Below are 14,145 nucleotides of genomic sequence, written 5' to 3'. Positions count from 1 at the left end.
ACACACATCCGCCATTTCCCCCCTTTCTTCCTCACAAGCACAGGGTTGGCAAGCCATTCGGGATGGAATACCTCTTTGATGAACCCTGCCGCCATTAGCTTGTGGATCTCTTCGCCGATCGCTCTGCGCTTCTCCTCGTCGAATCGGCGCAGGGGCTGCCTGACGGGTCGGGCTCCGGCCCGAATATCCAGCGAGTGCTCGGCGACATCCCTCGGTATGTCGGGCATGTCCGAGGGACTCCACGCAAAGACGTCGGCGTTTGCGCGGAGAAAGTCGACGAGCACTGCTTCCTATTTGGGGTCGAGCCCGGAACCGATCCGGATCTGCTTGGTGGTGTCGCCACTGGGGTCGAGGGGGACGGCCTTGACCGTCTCCGCTGGCTCGAAGTTGCCGGCATGGCGCTTCACGTCTGGAACCTCCTTGGAGAGGTTCTCCAGGTCGGCGATGAGGGCCTCGGACTCGGCGAGGGCCTCGGCGTACTCCACGCACTCCACGTCGCATTCGAACGCGTGTTTGTACGTGGGGCCGACGGTGATGACCCCGTTGGGGCCCGGCATCTTGAGCTTCAGGTAGGTGTAGTTGGGGACGGCCATGAACTTCGCGTAGCATGGCCTCCCCAGCACGGCGTGGTAGGTTCCTCGGAACCCTACCACTTCGAACGTCAGGGTCTCCCTTCGGAAGTTGGAGGGCGTCCCGAAGCAGACTGGGAGGTCGAGTCGCCCGAGGGGCTGGACGCGCTTCCCAGGGATGATCCCGTGGAAGGGCGCAGCGCCTGCTCGGACGGAGGACGGATCGACGCGCAGGAGCTTGAGGGTCTCGGTGTAGATGATGTTGAGGCAGCTGCCCCCGTCCATCAGGACCTTGGTGAGCCTGACATCGCCGACAACGGGGTCGACGACGAGCGGGTATTTCCCCGGGCTCGGCACATGGTCGGGGTGGTCGGCCCGGTCGAAAGTGATGGGCTTGTCGGACCAGTCTAGGTAGACTGGCGCCGCCACCTTCACTGAGCAGACCTCCCGGCGCTCTTGCTTGCGGTGCCGAGCCGAGGTATTCGCCGCATGCCCTCCATAGATCATGAAGCAGTCGCGGACCTCGGGGAACTCCCCTGCTGGGTGATCTTCGTCCTTGTCGTTGTCGCGGGCCCTGCCACCCTCGGCGGGTGGCCCGGCCCTGTGGAAATGACGCCGAAGCATAACGCACTCCTCGAGGGTGTGCTTGACGGGCCCCTGATGGTAGGGGCACGACTCCTTGAGCATCTTGTCGAAGAGGTTTGCACCTCCGGGGGGCTTCCGAGGGTTCTTATACTCGGCGGCGGCGACAAGGTCCGCGTCGGCGGCGTCGCGTTTCGATTGCGACTTCTTCTTGCCTTTCTTCTTGGCGCCGCGCGGAGCAGACGCCTCGGGAGCCTCTTCCGATGGGCGGCCCTGGGGCTGCTTGTCCTTTCGGAAGATAGCCTCGACCGCCTCCTGGCCAGAGGCGAACTTGGTGGCGATGTCCATCAGCTCGCTCGCCCTGGTGGGGGTTTTGCGACCCAGCTTGCTCACCAGGTCGCGGCAAGTGGTGCCGGCGAGGAACGCGCCGATGACATCCGAGTCGGTGATGTTGGGCAGCTTGGTGCGCTGCTTCGAGAATCGCCGGATGTAGTCCCGGAGCGACTCCCCCGGCTGTTGCCGGCAGCTTCGAAGGTCCCAGGAATTCCCGGGGCGCACGTATGTGCCCTGGAAATTGCCAGCGAAGGCTTGGACCAAGTCGTCCCAGTTGGAAATCTGCCCCGGAGGCAGGTGCTCCAACCAGGCGCGAGCAGTGTCGGAGAGGAACAGGGGGAGGTTGCGGATGATGAGGTTGTCGTCGTCCGTTCCACCCAGTTGGCAGGCAAGGCGGTAGTCCGCGAGCCACAGTTCCGGTCTCGTTTCCCCCGAGTACTTCGTGATAGTAGTCGGGGGTCGGAACCGGGTCGGGAATGGCGCCCGTCGGATGGCCCGACTGAAGGCCTGCGGACCGGGTGGTTCGGGCGAGGGACTCCGATCCTCCCCGCTGTCGTAGCGCCCCCCACGCCTGGGGTGGTAGCCTCGGCGCACCCTTTCGTCGAGGTGAGCCCGACGGTCGCGTCGATGGTGCTCGTTGCCGAGGTGGCCCGGGGCCGCAGACGCGGTGTTGCGCGTGCGCCCGATGTAGACCGAGGCTTCCCGCATGAATCAGGAAGTCGCGGCATGAGGTTCCGAGGGATATCCTTGCCTCCGGGATGCAGTGCTCTCGGCCCGCCGGGCCGCAGCGCCTTCCAGGAGATTCTTGAGTTCTCCCTGGATTCGCCGACCCTCGGTGGTTGACGGCTCCGGCATCGCGCGAATGAGCATTGATGCGGCTGCCAGGTTCTGACCGACCCCGCTGGATGTGGGCGGCGGCCTGATCCTGACATCGTTGGCGACGCGGTGCTGGAGACCTTGGGGCGGATGACGTATTTCTCCGGCCAGGGGTTGGCCCACCCATGCCTGTCCGACGTCCCGACGGATCGGCTCAAGCACTCCTGTTCCCTCGTTGAGCCTGGCCTGCGCCTCGCGGACTTGCTCGAGTTGTGGGTCGTAACCCCCCGCCGGAGCGGGGACCACAGCTAGCTCCCGTGGGATGTCGGCGCGAGGCACCGGCCTAGGGAGATCTCCGTCCTCCGGCATGCCAAGATGGTTGCCTTCGGTGGGATCCCCTAGCTCGATGTGGAAACATTCGCGGCTTGGGCCGTAGCTCTCGTCGCCAAGGCTGCGGCTTCCATCGGAACAGTCGGATAGGCAGTAGTCACATGCGGTCATGAAGTCCCGCACGGCACTGGGGTTGCCAAGTCCGGAGAAATCCCAACCGATGCTGGGATCGTCATCTTCCTCGGACCCAGAGGGCCCGTAGGTCGAGACGTCCGTTAGTCGGTCCCAAGGCGACCGCATACAGAACCTCAGTGGGGTTGCACTCGCCTCAATGAGAGCGCCCGCCAAAACGAGGTCGTTTGGCGGGTTGAGGCCGAGTCGAAATGACGCAAGATGGGAGTTAGTCGTTACCTTTTGGTCGACGAGGAGCGACGTAGTCACATCGGGGACTGGTTGCGCCGTCATCTCTGGTTCGAGGGCGACGTCCTGCAGGCTTTCCGCGAGCGCGCCGGCGTCGTCTTCTTGCTCAAGGTCAGCGTGCCGCGGGGGGACGGCGCTTGCCTCCGTCTCGAACGCGAGGTCGACGTCCGGCGTGCCTTCCGTCGGGGCGTCGGGGGCGTCGATTCGCTCGACGGCCGACAAAGCGCGGCCTCCCGCCTGGCCTTGACGGCTCCGCCTCCTCCTCCGTTGGCGGGGGAGAAAACGGAGCGAGCCCGAATGTTGCTCTTCCACCACGCGGGGAAGATGTCGTCGATTCCGCCGCCGGCGGGCGGGTTGTCGGCCGCCATTGTCGTAGTCGCGCGGCGGTGGAAGAAGTGTCATGTCGTAGCTGCCGTCGAAGGACATGAACTCGAGAGTCCCAAAACGAAGCACCGTCCCGGGCCGGAGAGGTTGCTGGAGACTGTCCATCTGGAGCTTGACGGGGAGCTGTTCGTCAGCACGCAGCAGGCCCCTACCTGGCGCGCCAACTGTCGGCGTTTCGAGACAGGGGGGTCCCTAAGCCGACGAGTGAGTGTGCTGCGTGCCCCAGCCCAGATGGGTCGAGCGCGTGGGCGAGCGCGAAGGGGGGAGAGGCGAGGTGGCCGGAGTCGAGCGTGAGAGTGGTGGAAGTCCCGCGGCCTTCGTGTTCGTCCCGCGCCCAGGTCGGGTGCGCTTGCAGTAGGGGGGTTACAAGCGTCCACGCGGGTGTGGGAAGCGAGCGGCCCCAAGAGAGCGCCTGTCCCGTCCTCGGTCCCGCGCGGCCAACCTCCTCTGAGAAGGCCCTGGTCCTCCCTTTTATAGTCGTAAGGAGAGGATCCAGGTGTACAATGGGGATGTAGCAGAGTGCTACGTGTCTAGCGGAGGGAAAGCTAGCGCCCTAGGTACATGCCAATGTGGCAGCCGGAGAGATCTGGGCATCCTGCTGGCGTGATGTCGTGGCCGTCGGAGGTGCGGCGGAGCCTGATGGAGGGACAGCTGTTGGAGCGGTCGAGTCCCTGCTGACGTCGTCCTGCTTCCGTAAGAGAGCTGGGGGCCGCCGTCGTCATAGAGCTTGTGGAGCGCCATCATTGCCCCTCTGGCGGAGCTGGCCGGATGAGACGCCGGTCTTGTTCTCCGTGACCCGAGTCGATTCGGGGTGGGATGATGATGGCGCCTCCTGTTGACGTGGCGGTCTGTGCCCTAGGCAGGGCGACGTGGGGGTTCCTCCGAAGCCGAGGTCGAGTCTGCCTTCTGTTGCCGTGGCCGAGCCCGAGCCAAGGGGTCGGGCGAGGCGGAAGTCGTTCGTCCGAGGCCAGGGCGGAGTCCGAGCCCTGGGGTCGGGCGAGGCGGAAGTCGTTCGTCCGAGGCCAGGGCGGAGTCCGAGCCCTGGGGTCGGGCGAGGCGGAGTTTCGTCGTCTTCCGGGTCTTAGCCCGAGTCCGAGCCCTGGGGTCGGGCGGAGCGGAGTTCGCCGTCTTCCGGGTCTTAGCCCGAGTCCGAGCCCTGGGGTCGGGCGGAGCGGAGTTCGCCGTCTTCCGGGTCTTAGCCCGAGTCCGAGCCCTGGGGTCGGGCGGAGCGGAGTTCGCCGTCTTCCGGGTCTTAGCCCGAGTCCGAGCCCTGGGGTCGGGCGGAGCGGAGTTCGCCGTCTTCCGGGTCTTAGCCCGAGTCCGAGCCCTGGGGTCGGGCGGAGCGGAGTTCGCCGTCTTCCGGGTCTTAGCCCGAGTCCGAGCCCTGGGGTCGGGTGGAGCGGAGTTCGCCGTGGCGCCTTTGGCAACGCCTGATTGCCTGTCAGACTCACTCTGTCGAGTGGCACTGCAGTCGGAGTGGCGCAGGCGGCGCTGTCCTTCTGTCAGACTGGCCAGCGGAGCGGTGGAGTGACGGCGGTCACTTCGGCTCTGCCGGGGGCGCGTGTCAGGATAGAGGTGTCAGGCCACCTTTGCGTTAAATGCCCCTGCAATTTGGTCAGTCGGTGTGGTGATTTAGTCAAGGTTGCTTCCGAGCGAAGCCAAGGCCTTGGGCGAGCCGGTGATGTGTCCGCCATAAAAAGGGGGCCTCGGGCGAGACGGAAGTCTCTCGAGGTCGGCTGCCTTTGGCCGAGGCTAGGCTCGGGTGAAGCGTGATCGAGTCACTCGTGTGGACTGATCCCTGACTTAATCGTACCCATCAGGCCTTTGCAGCTTTGTGCTGATGGGGGTTACCAGCTGAGAATTAGGCGTCTTGAGGGTACCCCTAATTATGGTCCCCGACAAGTATGGATGACCTAACTGTCGCTTGTGTTGTGTAATATCTGGTCACTGGTTTGTTAGGTGTTCAAACAACACCTTTATTATTGTGTCGTGCTATCTATACTAAATTTTTTCCACTCTTCTTGCACGCCCTCTGTCTCAGAAAGGAAGTCGTTTGACTTTGTTGACACCAAATTTGACTGTCTTATTTTATTTAAAATATTTGTGAAAACATAGAAAAAATCAGTTGATAGTTAAAGTAAATTGTATGATAAAATAAATCAGAATGAAAATAAATAATAATAATAATAATTTTTTTTGAATAAGATGAGTCAGTCAAACTTAATCTTAAAAAGACAAAACGACATCATTTCTGCAACGGAGGGAGTACATACTATCATTATATGAGTTCGTGTTGTATATAGGGGTGTTTGGTTTCTAGTGACTAATTTTTAGTCATTATATTTTATTCTATTTTAGTTTCTAAATTATTAAATATGAAAGTTTTTATATTTAATAATTTAATAACTAAAATAATATAAATGAAGGGACTAAAAATTATTTCACGCCCCGTTTGGATCATTGGAATTAAATTCCATTCTAATAATAGTAATTTAGGCATATATCAATTACGTCCTGTTTGGATCATTGGAATTTAATTCCGTTCTAATAATAGTAATTTAGGCATATATCAATTAAGCTAATTCGGTTTTATACAAAATATATTTGTATACTATCATTAGCAAGATGTTAGGGATATTTATGTGCTACATTTTTACTATAGAGGAGTGAGACAAAGAGTGTCATTTAAGTTATAGAGTAGAAAAAAATTCTACTAATACATAAAATCATTTCCCATCCTACACCCTATTAATTTAAGATATACTTATATCTGAACTTTGGAAAATGATGGAATGTCACATTCTAAACTAAATAATTTATTTTATTGAGTGAATTCCAATTTCTCTAAAATGAAGAGATCCAAACAACCCGTCATAGAAATCAAACATCTGATTGTTAATTATTAGTTACACCATTGGGGACAAGACGTCTGTCACCGTAGGGCACATAGGCTCTGGGCTCTGGCGCTAATGTTCGAGCAAGGCGCTGCTCCTGTTGCTGTAGAAGGGATTTTTTGACCAACCCTCCAACCGGTGCGGCTTCGATCTTTCCTCTCCTATCACCTGAATCCCTCGAGTATTCATCGCCGGCGCAGCGCGGTCTCTTCCCTTCGCTGGAGAAGGGGGAAGGGGACACGAACGGAGCAGAAGGCCATGGACACGATGCGGGGCGCGCTGGAGCGGGCCAAGATGCTGGTGGGCATGGAGGTCGACGAGGAGTCCGCGTTGCCACCGCCCGAGGAGCAGTCCTTCTTCGACGACATCAATCGGCACTGCACCCTCAACACCACTCAGGCAAGTACCGATCCCTCAGCCCGCCCTGTGTCTCCGCGCAGATCTGGCCGCGGATCTCGCTTTGCAGCTCTTCTCCTGCTCCAGTAACGGCGCAGAACTTTGGAGCAAGTCGCGGTAGAATCGCTCGAGCAATGCTGTCCTGCTGTCTAACCACGTCTTGCTGGCCTCTTTTGTGCAGAGGCTCTATGGTTTCGCGATATGCTTGGCTGCCGGACTGACGTGCACATTCTTGGTGAGTTTCACCTGCCCTGCTGCTATTCTCAACAACATTGTCTGTGATTAGTCCTAGCTAACATCACAAGAGGAATTGTCTGTTATTGCTAATAAGTTAGGTAACTAATTCAAGCTGTAACATTGTCCACCCTTACATGTTTTTTTTTGGAAAAGTGGATCATTAAAATAATCTGTGCATATGTTATGTTCATAATCGAAGCAGTATTGCTGTCCCAAAGTGCCCTTCCTTAAGGAAAAAATAACTTTTCAAGTCTTCCTATATGGCAATGTTTTTCCTTTAAAATAATCTGTGGATACACTAAGTCGATTGTTGAAGTAGTTTCATTTTGAGGCAGCATCCTGCAACTAGCAGCCCTCATTTCCTTCTCACAGGTTGTATTCATTGTGATAACCTAGTGTAGTATGAAGAATACAGGAAGAACAAAAAGCAATTTTTGTGCTTCCTTTGGTTGCACTTGTGTCCATTATAGTCTTTTGCAACTCCCGTTTTATTTTTTCAATATCAAACACCTACGGATTATTTGATATTTTTCATGTTTATTATTGCAGTCAATGCTTGTCTTCTTCAATCCAGTGAAATTTGGGGTAGCATTCACCCTTGGCAATTTGATGGCCCTTGGAAGGTCTGTTTTGCTAGCTGCCAAAGATCTGTTCAATTCATATATCTTCACCCTTTGTTAGAATCTATTTTTTTCTGCCTTAGATTTTGGTTTTACAGTAAAATTGTATATGGACAAAATGTTAGAACTCCTCCCCAACGTAACCCAACCCACTGACACTTAATGTAAAGCTAACTGACCTGGGGCCTAAACATTTTTGCATTTAGCTCCCCTATCAAAATTAACTCTTAGTGACACTGCCTTTGGGAGGTTAAAAAATAATGGTTAGGTTTGAGATAAGTTTGCAGCACATTAACATTATGAAGGGTGCAGCACATCTATATAATCACTGTCATTAGGGATAGTGGTGATAACTGTTCCACAAAAACCACTAAACCAATCTGGAGAGCGCCCTGTTGGTCTGGAGGATGATTCATGCCACCAGGCACTAGGGACTTCCACAGACTGGTCAAGCCTGTATTGTCTACACCGACTAGAAGGGGATGATATCCCCGAAGTTAAGTTATCTAGATTTCACATTGTTAGTCATTAGTTCCATGATATTACTGAGAATCCTTAGTTTTGTTTAATTTCTAAAATTTGAAACTAAACTACTCTTAAGAAGTGTGGGATTGTCATTGATTCAATTTTATATCAAAGAACCTGCTCACGTGTCATTAGGTCTTCCTCTACCAAATCATATTTGCTGTATTGGGCACTGGAAATATCAGCATGTTAGTTTAAGAACTAATGTTGAACTGTTCACTATTACATGTGGATTATAAATTAGCACATCTCCTCTCCATTAATTTCTGTATCAAGAAGGTTCCAATCTGTTTTTCTGGTGGAGTTGTAACTTCTTGAACTATCTTGTAACAAATAGTTGCCCTGCTAGATGCTTGTGTAACTTAAGCACAGTGCAACAGTGTATATCGTCTTATAAGCACTTGTACGTCCTGTAGGGCAGGCTAACATTCTCTATTATTTATTTATCTCCCAAATGTCTTTGTCATGTCAACTGATACCAGAATCATTTGTTTGGCAGTACAGCATTTCTCATAGGCCCCAAAAGACAGTTTGATATGATGCTTGATTCTGTGCGAATATATGCCACTGCTATATATATTGCAAGCATCATAATTGCTCTATTCTGTGCTATCTACGTAAGTAAAATAATCTAAGCTCTAGCATAAAAGGTGTATTTTATAAATTATATGTCAATGCTAATTGTAAATCAATGTTTCTCTGCACCAAATAGGTTCGCAGCAAGCTGCTGACTCTAGTGGCCATCATTTTGGAATTTGGTGCCCTTATTTGGTAAGTTTAGTTATCCTTGAATGAATGAATTTAAGCATAATCCCTGGAAGCTGTATTTCATCTCGTTAATTCTATTTTTCCTGCCACCTTAAGAATAATTGACCGTCATTCGGAGCCAGACACCATCCCATGAGGTATTTCTGTGTATTTATAGTGACGATATATTTAGCGAATGAAATTTGAAAGAATTGTTTGACATGTCTCTAGGGAGTAGGGATAAAAGTGAAAAAATGGAAATTCCCATCCGGGTTTTGTTTTTTGTGGGTTTGCATCTTAGGGTAATATGGAAATGGTAACCGAAAATATGAAAACAAAATTATGGAAAATAAAGCTATTTTAGGTCTTTAAAATCGTTTCCGAGTTCTCCATATTTCACCAATAATTACTGATGGTAAATTTCCCTTTTTTCCCACCCTTATTCAAGAGCCTAAGAGGGTAAAAGACTAAGGCTCTGTTTGTTTCCTTCCAGTATTATATAATTTAGCTTATGGATTATAGAAGCACCTAATGAGCTGCTTATGAATTATCATAATCTAGTTATCTAGATCATATAATCCACCTAATAATCTATGTTGTTTGTTTGTACCTTATTTAAGCTGGATTATATAATCTAGAGAGTAAACGAACAGGGCCTAAAAGACCTAGCCCAGCCAAACCCAACAGGATTCACTTTTCTCAAGTACTTTATTGCATTGCTGTAATATGTGTATATATATGATGACTTGAATATCGATCATGCATTCATTCCTTAGTCGTTCTTATCTATGGTGATGCGATACGGTTTTGTGTTCTGGCTAAGAATTATCAGTTCCCCACCAATATCAATTCGTTCTCGTCCATATAATTCCATTTTTCCTTTAACACCAATACCGTACCTGTATTCTGACAATACATATCCACCCCCCCCCCCCCCCCCCCCCCCCGAAGAAAATACAAACCGAAATGATTTGGTCCTACTATTTCAACCATTTCCATCTCTTCGTGTCACGGAGCGTACTAGCATGGCAGAAGCGTTGGTGCCTGGGACTTGACTAACAAACCTGAAATTTAAATTTGTTGGTTCCTGCAGGTACAGCCTTAGCTACATACCTTTCGCAAGGTCGATTGTGTCGAAGGTGATGACATCGTGCTTCGACACTGATTTCTAGACCAATCTTCATTGCCTATGTCTTTCACTGTGGGGCGAGTAGATATTGTAATCTAGTGACAAGTGAAGAGGAAGTGGCAGTGACCTTAAATTACCCCTCCAACAGGCTCTTGTTGTAATCATCGTGAATCGAGCTGTGCATTTTATGCTAAGACTAGAAGATCGTGTTGATATTGCATGTTCTCTTGATGCATGTACACTTGCAATCCACGCTTCGCTTTCCATCTGCGAGGAGTGCCCAGCACAGCGCAGCACATGCATAGAACAACAATATTGTTCTGCCATTTGCTGAATATTGATGTAGATTCCATGGTACACTGGTTGTATGATATGCTTGATCTGCTGAATACCGTTGATACTGCGTATTCTTTTGCCTCATGATTCAGTCTGGTTCCCTTTTCAGTTACACAAATTTGCGTAGACCACGCTGGACACACGAACACAGTCATGCGCTTTGGTTTATTAACACAACCGGATTGATTCATGACTGATAGGTATAGTATAGGTGGCGGACTGCTAGGCTCTTCATGCGTGGTGCGTAGGCTTTAATCCTTTCTCAACAGTTCTCTTAAAAACGGAATAAAAAAATTTAAACTAGGCCTGGTCAGCCTTGGGCCCACGTCGGTATGTTTCATGAGCGTATTTTTTTTTCGTCCGTGGCTTTACGTTTGCCTAGTGACTAAACCTACCACCATCAGAGGTCCCGTGTGGCCGGTGAGGGAGCACCAGCGACGACAGAGACCTGATTGATGATGGATGTTCAATAGCGAATAGCGGGGCGCTGCTGGCAGCGGGCGGCGAGGTTGCGCGAATGGCAAGGATGCGCGGGCGGCGGCGGATTGTGTTTCTCGTGAGCCTAAAAAATCCTCCTTTTGTAGCTATAAATAAGAGAGTTTTAAGGACTCTAAAAAAGTTAGGAGTATTTAAGGGAACTGTTGAATGCATGTTTTTATGTTTTTTTCTTAAAAAAACTTGATTTAGAGAAGACTTTCAGGAAGCTCTTGGAGATGCTCTACCACCAACGAAGAGAATACCTCTTTCAAATACATTGATAAATACTCACTGTCATGTCATCATCAAATATTTCTATAGTTCAATTAAAAAACATTTCTATTGTTGAACAAATATTCACAACATCATGTATCTCCCTCTTTTATAATGGTATAGAACTAGAAGCTGTCCTGCCAGCTTCCTGTTGAAAAGTGAAGACAATATTCACCCTAGATTTCTAGATATAGAAGGGATTAACTATTTCAAAAAACAGCATAGGGTCATCAATAGTTTCTTTCGTTTCATTTTGTTTGTTTGGCAAGTGCACACTGCATTGTACAGAATTTGGGTCTTGGCTCTCCGCGGGACAATCTTGTTCCCCAATTCCACCTCTCGGGAACGAGTTTTTTGGGATTATGATCCTCCCGTCGGACGGCTTCGCTCTCTTGGTATCCCGCAGCGCTCTATCGCCAGTTTGGGATGCCCGTGTGCCAGCACTCACCGCATTGGTACCATTGCCGGTGAAGACTCCATTAACAGCGTACGCCGGCTCCTAACAGTGCGGGTCCATATGAACTGTGCTCCGTCGGACTAATTTACCCCTGTCTTCGTCCTCTTCTCGCCCGTGACTCTGCGCCTCGCGCCCCGCTCCAGTTTCCTCCTCACCGTTCGGTGACCGACATTGAGGAGCGGATGAGGGGCTAGACTCGCCGGTCGCGAGAGGAGGAAGAGGCTTAGTAGTTGCCGTGCCTCCATGGATGAAGACTCATTCGCACCCCCCTCGTCGACATCCATTCACTCTGGTCCAGCAGGAGCACTCGGTAGCGCAGCCGAGCACCATGAGATCCGAGCCGATGCTTCTATGCTCAGGCTGCTTCCTCCACCAGCAGATCATTTCTTTGCTAATTCATCAATTGATGTTATTTCAGATGTAAGTTTGTGGCTTCAGTGTTTTGTAGATTTCAGTATTTCTTATGGATTCAATCACTGGTGCTTGAGATGGACATTAGATTGTAGTACTTTGCTTGATTGTGTACTCGTTTGAAGCCATGCAAAGTGAGCTTAGTAGATTGTAGGGGTTGGGTTTCCTAAGTATTTGTGGAGTTGTTGGCTAAGTGTATGTTTCATACAACATGTTTTCTAACTGCCTGTAGTTGTTCCTTTCATTTGTTGTAGGATGTAGCAATTGATTGGGGCACCATACAAGTTGAGGAAAGATGCGAAGAAGAAGGAGCACAGGAGGTTGCTTCAGAGCTAGTGTTGTATGACAGGTTGGGATTATTGGATGAAGATAATCGCGAAACAAGTGCAAGGCAAGATGCTTGTAGATCTAGAGCATTTAATGTTCGTGGCAGATCCGAGGATGTTGATGATGAAATAGTTGTGGTACATTGTGGGGATTCTATACCAGAAGAGCGAATTTTAGTTTGTGACAGGCCAAATCCTATTATGAAGGTTGGCAGTTTGTACAAGGATATGAAAGAGTTCAGACTTGCTATGAGGCAATACGCGATTAACAATGAGTTTGAGTTAGGAATTGAGTCAAGTGCTCCGTTTAGAAAACTGCAGACTTGGAGGTCGGCCCTTCATCGCCTCCATGAACTATGTGGTTCAGTGGAGTCGCTTCAGTGTATGCCCAAGTGTATGAACTATGTTCTTTAGTGTATGCCCAAGTGTATGAACTATGTTCTTTAGTGTATGCCCAAGTGTATGAACTATGTCCTTCAGTGTATGAACCTGGGCACAATGTATGGCACAAACTGAATTGCAGTCCCTGTTTACAAACTGAAATGGTGCAGTCCCTGTTTAAAAATGCAGACAACACCTTCATTTCGGCCAAAAGGCACCAGTATAAAAATGCAGACAACACCTTCAGTTCGGCCAAAATGCAGACAATAGGATACCATAGTCTTCCATAGATAACAGCAACAAAGTTACACATAGATGGCTCAGGTCTTCCAAGGCCTTACATAACAACAGACTAAGTTAATGTCTAGCCACACACATACAGAATTCATCATAGCACACAAATACTTGATCATAACCCAACACATACTTCATCATGTAGTGCCTAAACACTAACCCCGAAAATCTACTTCCTTTGACGATCCAGAATCTCTTCCCAGCTAACATCTTCCAGTGGCCAATGCCTCATCAAGTCAGGTTCATGGTCTGAATCTGAATCATCGTTGTAGCAATACTCCGACAAGGGTGGCGAAGAATTGTCGTGCACAAGTTGATAACAAATTGATGCTTTATCAAGTGATTGTGCAAGCTCATGTACACGCCACATTAATTGGTTTACTAGCAATTCTTCACCGGAATCAGGTTGACTAACAAGATGGTCAGTGGCCAGTGACTTCAAATTCATTGAAACTTGTTGCATCTCGTTAATGGCGTCGTGAAGGCAATTAAGGACCTCTTGGTACCGGTAAGACTGCAAAACAAAATTATATAACCGATTACTACTACACACAATCAAAAAATCCCAGAGATGAACCAATATAGCTGAAAGATGTTGTTACCAGCACACTTGCAGGAGGTAAAGGAACCATGGTGGCATCACGAGTGGACGACGACTGAGGCTGCTGGGTACCACTGTTGTCGAGGGCGTAAGGAGAACAGACCTGAACGACGGCGGCAGATGCAGACGGATTGGGGATGGGCGAAACAGAGAGACGATCGAAGGCGGTGGCCACCTCAGCTGTAGGATCGTCCGCCGGATCGACCTCGAGGACCTGGCGATTCTTCCCCCGAAACGCCATTGCAGTGCTGAAGCTGCGTTCAATGGCGGCGGCGGTGGACAAAAACAGGGAGAAGTTAGGGTTTGTTCGAACATCGAGGGGAGCGGGGAGCTGAGTAATGAATGTGAGGGTAGCGATGTCTTTTACCGTCGGCGTGCGTTGTTAGGAGCCGGCGTACGCTGTTAATGGAGTCTTCACCGGCAATGGTACCAATGTGGCGAGTGCTGGCACACGGGCATCCCAAACTGGCGATGGCGCGCTGCGGGATACCAAGAGAGCGAAGCCATCCGAGCAGTCCGACGGGTGAATCATAATAGCAAAAAACTCCTCGGGAACGGGGACACGACTCAAGGCTCATGATCCGCAACCACTTCATGCTTCGCAAAA

General features: G+C 50.5%; 2 protein-coding genes across 2 annotated transcripts; one reads left to right on the top strand and one right to left on the bottom strand.

Annotated features, from left to right (window-relative positions):
- Positions 1–6,496: 6,496 nt before the first annotated feature.
- Positions 6,497–10,194, top strand: LOC100193749 (uncharacterized). Its single transcript, NM_001138835.1, has 6 exons — positions 6,497–6,727; positions 6,906–6,959; positions 7,511–7,584; positions 8,606–8,723; positions 8,819–8,877; positions 9,947–10,194. The coding sequence occupies exons 1-6, from the start codon at positions 6,587–6,589 to the stop codon at positions 10,023–10,025; spliced, it is 525 nt and encodes a 174-aa protein (NP_001132307.1). The 5' UTR covers positions 6,497–6,586; the 3' UTR covers positions 10,026–10,194.
- Positions 10,195–12,968: 2,774 nt separating this feature from the next.
- Positions 12,969–13,795, bottom strand: LOC103634778 (uncharacterized). Its single transcript, XM_008657370.2, has 2 exons — positions 13,540–13,795; positions 12,969–13,451 (listed from the first exon to the last, which is right to left on the bottom strand). Exons 1-2 carry the CDS (start codon positions 13,777–13,779, stop codon positions 13,107–13,109), a joined length of 585 nt encoding a protein of 194 aa, XP_008655592.2. The 5' UTR covers positions 13,780–13,795; the 3' UTR covers positions 12,969–13,106.
- Positions 13,796–14,145: the final 350 nt, after the last annotated feature.

Source organism: Zea mays, chromosome 4 (assembly GCF_902167145.1).
Source record: "Zea mays cultivar B73 chromosome 4, Zm-B73-REFERENCE-NAM-5.0, whole genome shotgun sequence".
In the NCBI taxonomy this organism is placed as follows: domain Eukaryota; kingdom Viridiplantae; phylum Streptophyta; class Magnoliopsida; order Poales; family Poaceae; genus Zea; species Zea mays.
Note: the sequence above shows the minus strand (reverse complement) of the source record. Positions and strands in the feature narration are given on the sequence as shown.

Coding starts and splice junctions, on each gene's coding strand:
- LOC100193749 (NM_001138835.1), top strand. CDS start 6,587: ATGGACACGATGCGGGGCGCGCTGGAGCGGGCCAAGATGCTGGTGGGC. Junction 6,728..6,905: donor GCACCCTCAACACCACTCAG/GCAAGTACCGAT, acceptor TCTTTTGTGCAG/AGGCTCTATGGTTTCGCGAT. Junction 6,960..7,510: donor GACTGACGTGCACATTCTTG/GTGAGTTTCACC, acceptor TTATTATTGCAG/TCAATGCTTGTCTTCTTCAA.
- LOC103634778 (XM_008657370.2), bottom strand. CDS start 13,779: ATGGCGTTTCGGGGGAAGAATCGCCAGGTCCTCGAGGTCGATCCGGCG. Junction 13,452..13,539: donor TACCTCCTGCAAGTGTGCTG/GTAACAACATCT, acceptor TTTGTTTTGCAG/TCTTACCGGTACCAAGAGGT.